Here is a 10,341-nt window from a genome sequence, read left to right on the forward strand (position 1 = left end):
CAACTTGAGTGACTGCACAATTTATTTGCATTTATTTCAAACATTTGCACTGTAAACGATTGTAAACTATCAGCTGAGTTAGTGTTGAGGCTGAGGGCTGTGGTTGGCTGCAGTGACCTTGGAAATGGCAGAGGTGTGCAGTAGCGAGGACGTATTCTCCTTTCGGTCACGTTAAACACAGACCCACGTGCACTCGGCTGCTTTTCGTGGGTTGGAATTTGTGTGGCTGACATTTCTAGCTGAGGACACAGCTCTCTTTTTCTCTCTCTTCATTCACCTGCAAAATACATAAGTCACTACACGATGTATCTTGTGAAGCGCTTTTGAGATGTCTACCTGGCGTGAAAGGCGCCGTATTGAATCTGAGGCTTGTTATTATTTTTTCCTTTACATTTGTCAGACGTATAAATCCTCGCTGCTCTTAACAACTTCATACTACGGAACGTGCTACGAAACATGTTAGAAACAGCCTGGTTCAGTGAAACCTTTAGCCGAGGAGAGAAGGATGGAGCGCATTGTTCCCGAGCTCCACTACACACTGCTCTGTGCCCTGAACGGCGGTGATCTATTAAGTAATTGATCGGTAATCAACGATTGGCAATTGTGTAACTGTTGAGCGGTGAGGTTATATAGAGAGAGAGAGAAGGTGACGTGTGATGCCAATGGCTTCACGTTGCTGTAGCAAATGGTCTTGTGATTCTGAGATGGATTGTTTATCTACGCTTTGGCAGCACAATTCTCCCCTGAAAGCAAAGCTTGTGATCACAACTCCACAATCTAAACAAACCCGTGAGTTCGAGCGCTTTGTTGTCGCTCTGACGCCAGCTGCATTGAGTAATTCTGAATTAATCTCCCCGTGTCACATTCCACACAGCGAGGGCGGAGAGGGAGAGGCACTGGGTGTGGTGACCAATTGATCAATCGATCGATTGTCCCGTCCGCTTGTCGTTTACGATCAACGTGAAACCGAGAGAGATGGGATCCGTGGGCTAGGAATTGTTTTTGTCGGTGGGGGGGAGGGGGTGGTTGGCGGAGAGGGGGAGATGTGTTGGAGAGAGAATAAGAGGGTGAGTAGCTGTGTGAGGAGATTTGATCGCAATTATAATATGGTGTCCTTACCATAACGGAAACGCCTCTCATGCTTTAATAAAATAACATTAATAAGAAATAATATAAACATAATGGAGGGAAATGTGATAGCCTGTGTGCATTTACTCCAACCCCCAAACACAATCAGATGGGACATCAGGTGGTTTCTGGGAATTTTATCTCAAATACTGGCATTTGGGGGATGGGGAGAGAAGGTGGTGTTGGATGGCGTTCTTGTCTGTCTACTAAATTAGTGTAAGGCCATTAATTCCCACAGTGCACAGGCCCGGCTTGTCGGTGGGGAGATGTGGTGTGACGCTCCACCACACAGGAATGTCTCCTCTTTATTTCCTCACAGATGACGAGAACCATCGGAAACAACTGATGGAGGACTTCAGGCTGTGCCAAGAAGGTGACAAGCCCCTACCTACCATTCCCAGTGGGAAGCACAGAGATGTTAGAATGGATACGAAGCTCAGAGCAGGTCATAGAGTAACCAACATTACAGCCCTGGGCTGGAATATAAACAGAAGTCGCTTCAGGTCATCGATGGAGAGAGGAAAGTGGGTTAAGGTTTCAGGTCGACCTTTCATCCACTGACACCTGTGAGTAACATGGGGGTTTTGAGTGTATGGGGTAAGAGTGGGGGGAGTGGGGTTAGTTGGCAGCTGTTTCAAAGAACTGGCACAGGCAGAACGGGCCGAATGGCCAACATCTTGGTGTAAGATTCTACAAATCCAGATTTACAACGATAGCTTACGTCGAGTTTGCGCCTTCACGTGGGAACGTCTCGGAACGATTATCAAGAATAAATCCACATTCACTCTTGTTGATCTAACACCTCCTCAGGGGCGTTCAGAATTTGACAGATTCTTAAATCGCCACATTAATAATAATAATCCTTGCATTTAGTACATAGAGCGCCTTATCATGTCGTCGAGACGTCTCAAAGCGCTCATAGGATGTACTGTGAAGCGGAGTGTGACTGCGTATTTTGTGGGCGAAAGCGGAAGCCAACATTTTTTTTTCGTAAGAGTTTCTCCTCTTTACAATTCTTTTAAGATGGTGGGGGAAGAAAGTGGGAGAGCAGGTCAGCGGGTGAGGCGGGGAGAATTTGCGTAACTTTTTTAAAAAAAATCTCTGCCCCCCCCCCAAAAAAAAACGCAGCATAAACTGGAGGTCAGAACCTGAGCACAAGCTGGGGGTGGGGGTGATTTCCCCTCGTGCTGGGGTGGTGGGGGGGGGGGTGGGGGTGTTAGTGGGGGCTATGACTGTCTCTGTGGGAACAGGGAAGGAAAGGAAACTTTATATAGAAACTTAGAAACTTCAGCCCAACTTCCCCCACATTCACTCTCACATCCACTTACACACCTTGCTGACAGGTGTGTGTGTGTGTGCGGGGGTGGGGGGAGAGGGCAGTGGCCGCTTGACACCAATCAGCACCGAGCCTCCCCCTCCCAAGGTGATAAAAGAGATGAGAGACGAGGAAATGTGGTAAACACTGAGCTCAGAGATGCTGAGACGAACGAGTGGCATCAGCCGCAGGCTTACCCTGCAAACTAAAGCACACAGGTATGTGGGGAGGGGGAGAGAGGGGGTGTGTGTGTGTGTGGGGGTGGGGGAAGTCTCCAGAAATATATAACGTTAAAAGTGGAACTGTATACAGTACATCCTTGTCTCTGTGTGACTGAGGAACCACAGGCTGAGCAGTCCCTCAGGGCTGTACAGTTTTGTTGGGTTCACAGTCAATGGGGGGAATTGTTTCTCCTGGTCAGTGAGTCAGTGACGGAGGGGGTCAGTGATAATTATCAACGGTGAGAGATGAAGAGGATGTTTTTGTAGTACTCAGAGAGCTGTTAGCCTGTGGGAAACCTTCTGGAGGAGGTGGTCGCCTCAGGATGATATCGAGAGAGGAGTGATTTGGGGGGGAAATGGCAGGTCATTGGGACGGAACGTTTTGCTCTGTCAGAGACCGAGTAGCAGAGCGTGAGGGTCGGTTACTGTGTGGACGGGGCTCCCTGGTGGAAGCTTGCCTGGTAAGCGGGGGTGTGGGTGGTGGAGGGGAGTTAGCATTGAGCTCTGCTGCCCATTACTGACCACTGTCTGGGGTTTGATAACTAAACCAGCTCAGATATTTCTGTGTGTTTCCCTTCCCCCCCCCCCCCCCGCCTGTTGGCATGTGTTAAACACTGTAAATGACATCACTCAGTCTCGAGGGTTTATTTCTCTCTGTTTAATGCTTTCCTAGTGACCTTGTACCTACAGGCGTCAAGGATGCAATTCAATGTGCAATAAAACCTTTGACCCACTTCCCCACACATACACATGGGCGCACGCACACACACACAACAGGAACAACCTGCACGTATACAGCGCCCTTCAAGCTGAAACTCCAACTCAGTGGTACCCAACCTGTGGCCCGCAGGCCATCAAGCAGTACCTCCTCACCCTCTCTCTCCCCTCCCCGCACCCCCCCCCCCCCCACCCCCCACCCACCCCGAACATTCACACAACTCTAGATAAGTTGGGTTCAATTGTTCGTGTGTCTTCCGTTCTTTTCTTGATTAAATATTTCTGGATTTATGACGGAAAGCAAGTCATATCCAATGAATAACATTTTATTGGCCCCCACCAACGCACTGGAGATTTCCACTGAGGCTCAATTCTGAGAACCTACTGGTTAAAGCGAGGTTGGTCACTGTGGCTGAAACTAATCGACAATTTAGCTGTGAGACAGAGAGAGAAAAAAATCCCCCCCCCCCGCCAACTGAAGTAAACCATCCAGCATTTCTTACCAATTTCCCCTCAGTGTAACCACATTACTGGGAAACCACACTTGTAGATTTGTAAATGTTTGCAGAAAACAATCTCATTGGGATTCCCAGCCAGCGTGTGGTTAGGCAGAGTGAAGTCTCTCTGTACTCTCGCTCACTTTGTTTGGTTATTCTGGTAAAGTTTGCCCGCGGGTGAAATGTAAAATTCCGTAAATCTTGGGCTTTCTCATTCCAAGTAATTACTAGTAATAATAATTCTGATAGAGCTCCTTATCACATCTTCGAGACGTCTCAAAGTGTTTTACAGAATATGCTGTAAAGTGTGGTGACTGTATATTTTGTGGGCGAAACGCGGCAGTCAATTGCTCACAGCAGTGTCCCCACAAACGGTCGTGGATTGTGTGATGACATTTTTAAAATTTTATTTATTTTGAAGGGATTACCCCAGAAAGCGATCTGTCAATCGACTAACAACCGAGTCCCATTTACTGCTGGTAAACAGAGGTGTGTGTGTGTGGAGTAAGGAAACTTGCCTTAGGTTTCCCTCTGCCAGGTCCTCTTGCTTTAACCACGACTTTACAGGACTCTACAATTTAAAAAAAAACATAGAATCTATAATAATAAATATAAATGATAGAAACGATAGGCTGCCTGCCTGATGGCCACTGACGAGAGATTTGAGAAGGAGTTTACACAGGAGGCTGTTCAGCTGGTGTCTGTGCTGCTGTGTTAAGGAGCCATCCTCAGTCCTGTTTCCCTCTCCTTATCCCCATCACCCGGCAGTTTAAACACTCCAGGACGCTGCCCCAGTTGTGAAGGACGTGATGTGAATGCAAGTTATTGTTGTTGTAATTCACTCCCTTTTGTTTGTGTTTCGGGAGCTGTGTTGAGAGAGAATGGGTGATCTTTCTACAATAGCTTCCCTTTAGCCTCTCAAATATCTGTGCGATTGAGGCTTACAAGACCATCATCGGCAGTCTGTCTGTGGCACCTTTCTTGCCCACGTTGTGGTTGCATCTGAAACCTTCCTCTTCAACTCCGCCTATGGTGGGGTCACCTCCCCCCCCCCGGCTCGGGCTCGTGCTCCGCTACTGTCAAGCGCTCTGGGACGCTGCGCTGTGTGAGGGCCTGAAGGGCTCGCTGTGCAAATGCAAGTTACTGTTGTTGAGAGTTGAGATTTTGTTGCTTGTTTCACCCTTTGCTTCACTCACTCTCACACTCACTCACTCACTCTCACGCTCACTCACTCACTCACTCTCACACTCACTCTCTCACTCTCACACTCACTCACATACACACACACACTCTCTCACGCTCACTCACATACACACACTCACTCGCACCAAATCTCCTGGGACTGAGACCTTGACCTTGTTACCAGAGTGAACAAAGGTCCCGGATTAACCTTGAACAAGTTTCAACATTGATGGTGCCAGCTCACAGTCTTGACTGTAATCTGTGGTTTGTAGTGTTTCCGGCTGATGACCTTTCGCTTTCTGACAACAAATCCATTTATACAATCTTATTTACTTATCCTCAGCAATCAAACTGCACCTAGGAACTGCCGAGAAAAGAGCAGGCAAGTTTCCCTTCAGCCCCTGCAACCCCCCTGCTCCCCCACCCAACGTGCCAGAGCCACACTGAGCTCCGATCATCAGCACCCCCCCTCCGGCCTCCAGATGTCACCAGAGCAGTGTTTGGATACACAGTCACTATACTCTGCAGTAAACTCTGCGAAGCGCTTTAAGACGTCCTCCCAACATGAAATTCAGGGATTATTATTGTTATTAGCCATGGCTCTGCATGCTGCACACAATGCTGGATAAATTGGGCCGGATGTTGTCATTATTTTGACTATATTGGGACGTCCTCCCGACGTGAAAAGAGCTATATCAAATGCAAGGATTATTATTATTATTATAAATATATAGCATTGCTGTTTTTAGCAGGTGTCCCTCAGAGGTCGGTATTGGAAGCATTGCTGTTTTTGATCTACATAAATGACTTGGACTTGGGTATAAGGAATACAATTTCCAAGTTTGCAGATGATACTAAGCTGGGAAAAGTAGTAAACAGTGCGGAGGAGAGTAACAGACGGCAATTGGACATAGACAGACTGATGACATGGGCAGACACGCGGCAGATGAAGTTTAATGTAGATAAATGCGAAGTGGTGCATTTTGTGAGGAAGAATGAGGAGAGGCCATATAAGCTGATGGTACAATCTTAAAGGGGGAGAAGGAACAGAGAGACCTGGGGTTCATATAAGTATATCTTTGAAGGTGGCCGGACAGGTAGATAAAGCTGTTTAAAAAAACATACGGGATACTAGGCTTTATAAATAGGGCATAGAATACAAAATATATTTTAAAGGCTTTTTGGGCGGCTTCTGACAGCCTCTCACAGGAGCCTGTGATCACCTCCTCATCCTTTCCCTTTCATCACCACGTGAGCTAGCTGGAGTTGTCACCTGCTTGACGGACTTTAGGAGCTCTGGGCTGCTACACTGCGTGAGGGACGCATTGGTAGATGACACAGAGCGAGACGACACTCCAGAGAGTCTGAGCCCGTGTTTATACTCTTCTCTCTCGGTCTGTGTCAGTGGGTGCTGTAGTCGGGCAGTTCTCGATCCCAGTGTGTGAGAGAGGTTTATGTTGTGCTGCCCGTCTGCGCTGAAATTGAACCCACACTTAGCTCCGTGTGGGACAAAGCTGAGGCGAGCACGGAGACATGATCAAGCACTATATCAAATGCAAGGATTATTATTATTATCCTGTGTGTGAGAGCACAACATACTCATGGGTCGGATTCCAGCCACTAACGGGGTTTTGGGATACAGGGGTTTAGCTGAAGGGGAGACAGGTTAATGTTTGCTGTTATGTAGAGTCCTATAGCTCAGTGGTCAGAGCATTCGCCTGGCAAGCGAGAGACCTGGGTTTGAAACTTAGCAGGTTGGGCGTGTGGAGTAAGGAAACCTTGGGCAAGTGTCCTTACTCCACACGTCTGATAATAATCCCTCAAGAAAAATAAATAAATAAATTGGTCACTTTAATCCATGACTGTTTGTGGGACACTGCTGTGCGCAATTGGCACAAATATACAGCTAATTAACTTTACAGTATATTATGTGAATCATCTTTGAGACGTCTAAAAAAAAACATGAAAAGCGCTACATCAAATGCAAGGATTATTTTATTATTATTGTATACTGTTCCCACAGCTGTGCACCTTAATTATATTTGCCGAAAGGTAAGATGATCTCACCGCGTGATTATTGTCAGTAATCGTAACCCAGCGGTGATCAGAGGGCAGTGTGAGATGTGCACACGCGCACACTCATACACACTCACACACTGCCCCACTCACTCTCACTCACACATAGCTCCGCACACACCACACATTCACACACATAGCACACACACACACTCAATAATCAGAGTCCTGTAGCTCAGTAGTTAGAGCACTCGCCTTGCGAGCGAGACACCTGGTTTCATTTCCAGGCAGAGGGCGAAACCTTGGGCAAGTTTCCCTCCTCCACACACCTAATAATAATTCCTCCAAACCAAAGCAATAATAAATTAGTCATTTCAATCCATGACTGTTTGTGGGACGCTGCTGTGCGCAATTGGCTGCCGCGTTTCGCCCACAAAATATACAGTCAATTCGCTTTACAGAATATTCTGTGAAGCGCTTTGAGACATCGAGAAGACGTGAAAAGCGATATATCAAAGGCAAGGATTATTATTATTATATAAAGCACTGGGGTGTCAGCCTGCACTGTGAACCTACAAACATCCTAGTCCAGGGATGCGAGTGGTATTCCCAGAGCCAGGGTTAGGTGTTAGGGTTTGGCATTAGGGTTAAGGGTTGGGGGTTAGGTTAGGGGCTGGGGTTGGGGTGGAGGACCCGACCCCAGGGAGCTGCCGGAGGTGTTTGTCTGGAAGTCAGGCAGCAGTGTTAATGAGACGAGATTAATGTTTATCTATGGACTTTAGCACATGTGGCATTGCACGCCAGTGAGAGATTGTGTCTCCGGCCTCGCTCATTGGCTGTAACCATGAGAGCAAGATGCGTCTCTCTAACAATCCATCTCCCTCACCCCCCTCACCTCCTCCTCTCACCGTCTCCCTCATCCCCCTCACCCCGAGCTGGTATAACCCAAAGTGAAACTGTTTTATTAAAAATCATAACCCAGATATTTCATAGGTGCCTCTAACCAGGACACCATCTCAGAACGTCTCAGGATTTTACTGTAAAATGTAGTGACTGTGTAGGTGAATGTGACAGTGACGTCCCACAACAGCTCTGACCAGAGTGACCAAACTTATCTGGGGGTTTGTCGGCCAGGACACCGAGTTGGGGGGGGGGTGGGGGGGAGTGATACCCCCTTCTTGTTTCCCAACAGCCCCGCGGGAACTTTAACGTCTACCTGAATGGTGCTGACGGGGAGTGAGGTTTAACGTCTCATCAGGAGGACGGACATCTCTGACAATCCGGCGCTCTCTCCCTCACTGGGGAGCGTCAGCCGAGACCGGATCAGTTTGAGGTGGCGACCGGGTGGGGGTCGAACCCACAGCCCGGGATTGAGAGGCCGGTCCGGGTCACTCTGGGTCGGCAGGAACTTGTGATTTAGATGGTAACTTTGGGAGAAGAAACACCTGCATTGGGTTTGTGCCCCAGAAACAGTCACTGTGTGTAGGTGCGTCACACGTGCCTTGGCATTGCCACAGTATTGGGCTCAGTTGACAGTTTAACCCCTCCCCCCCCCCCCCAGTAACTCTGGGGTAAAGGATCTTTCTCACTGGGGAGGAGGATGTTGGGGTAAAGGAGCCACACGGCTGATAAGCTTATGCTGAGCTGCAGCATTCGTTTGGGTTATTCCGTTCACTGAAGTGTTGTCCGACCTTCGCCCTTCACTGCTGTAATGTTTGGTGATAAAGGCGCCTCAGTCAACAGCACTCGGAGGTCCGAGAGGCGCAGAGACTGAGATAAGTGCACAGAGACAAATGGAGTGAGAGACAGAGACACACACACAGGGAGTGAGAGACAGAGAGACACACACAGGGAGTGAGAGACAGAGACACACACACAGGGAGTGAGAGACAGAGACACACACACAGGAAGTGAGAGACAGAGAGACACACACAGGGAGTGAGAGACAGAGAGACACACACAGGGAGTGAGAGACAGAGACACACACACAGGGAGTGAGAGACAGAGACACACACACAGGAAGTGAGAGACAGAGACACACACACGGAGTGAGAGACAGACACACACACACACAGGGAGTGAGAGACAGACACACACACACACAGGGAGTGAGAGACAGACACACACACACACAGGGAGTGAGAGACAGACACACACACACACAGGGAGTGAGAGACAGAGACACACACACAGGGAGTGAGAGACAGAGACACACACACAGGGAGTGAGAGACAGAGACACACACAGGGAGTGAGAGACAGAGACACACACAGGGAGTGAGAGACAGAGACACACACAGACACACAGGAAGTGAGAGACAGACACACACACAGGGAGTGAGAGACAGAGAGACACTCTCAGGGAGTGAGAGACAGAGACACACACAGGGAGTGAGAGACAGAGAGACACACAAGTACAGAGGGACAGAGACACACACAGGGAGTGAGAGACAGAGAGACACACAAGTACAGAGGGACAGAGACACACACAGGGAGTGAGAGACAGAGAGACACACAGGGAGTGAGAGACAGAGACACACACACAGGGAGTGAGAGACAGAGACACACACACAGGGAGTGAGAGACAGAGAGACACACAAGTACAGAGGGACAGAGGAGCGCTGGAGATGTCGATGCCGGTTTTGACGCAGGAAAACAAATGGTGAGGAGCTTCACTCCACTGCCTGTCACCCGGGGGGGGGGGGGGGCTGGTGCCGGGGGGGGGGGGGGCTGGTGCCGGGGGGGGGGAGGCTGGTGCCGGGGAGGGGGGGGAGGCTGGTGCCGGGGGGGGGAGGCTGGTGCCGGGGGGGGGGGGCGTGCCGGGGGGGGGGAGGCTGGTGCCGGGGGGGGGGGGGGCTGGTGCCGGGGGGGGGGGGCTGGTGCCGGGGGGGGGAGGCTGGTGCCGGGGGGGGGGGGCTGGTGCCGGGGAGGGGGGCTGGTGCCGGGGGTGGAGTGCGAGGGGAGTGCCGGGGGGGGGAGGGTCCCCCCCCACCAGGTCTCCCCCCCTCACCAGGTCTCCCCTTCCCCACCAGGTCCCCCCCCACCAGGTCTCCCCCCCACCACCAGGTCTCCCCCCACCAGGTCCCCCCCCCCACCAGGTCCCCCCCCCCCACCAGGTCTCCCCCACCACTGCACTGGAAGGTCAGCTCTGTGCTGTGAGCTCAGCGACGTTAAGGATCCCGCAAACCGGGAACAAACGGGAGTCTCTCTCTCCCGACGTCCCGGACAACATTCCCACAGATATAATGTGTCCCTCACCCCGTCCC

The 10,341-nt window shown here is 50.1% G+C and overlaps 1 protein-coding gene across 3 annotated transcripts in view; it reads left to right on the forward strand.

Annotated features, from left to right (window-relative positions):
• Positions 1–2,590: 2,590 nt before the first annotated feature.
• LOC103173228 (GRAM domain-containing protein 2B) overlaps positions 2,591–10,341 on the forward strand; it is a 19,243-nt gene continuing 11,492 nt past the window's right edge. For 2 of the 3 annotated variants that reach the window (XM_042342809.1, XM_042342814.1), the window contains exon 1: positions 2,591–2,661. In XM_042342809.1, the coding sequence (XP_042198743.1) occupies positions 2,603–2,661 (59 nt within the window). In that variant the 5' untranslated portion in view covers positions 2,591–2,602. Of the gene's footprint in view, positions 2,662–9,652; positions 9,738–10,341 lie in introns of those variants that run through there. The other variant, XM_042342812.1, reaches the window with a different exon arrangement.

This window comes from Callorhinchus milii, unplaced genomic scaffold (genome assembly GCF_018977255.1).
Source record: "Callorhinchus milii isolate IMCB2004 unplaced genomic scaffold, IMCB_Cmil_1.0 Scaffold21, whole genome shotgun sequence".
Lineage (NCBI taxonomy): Eukaryota > Metazoa > Chordata > Chondrichthyes > Chimaeriformes > Callorhinchidae > Callorhinchus > Callorhinchus milii.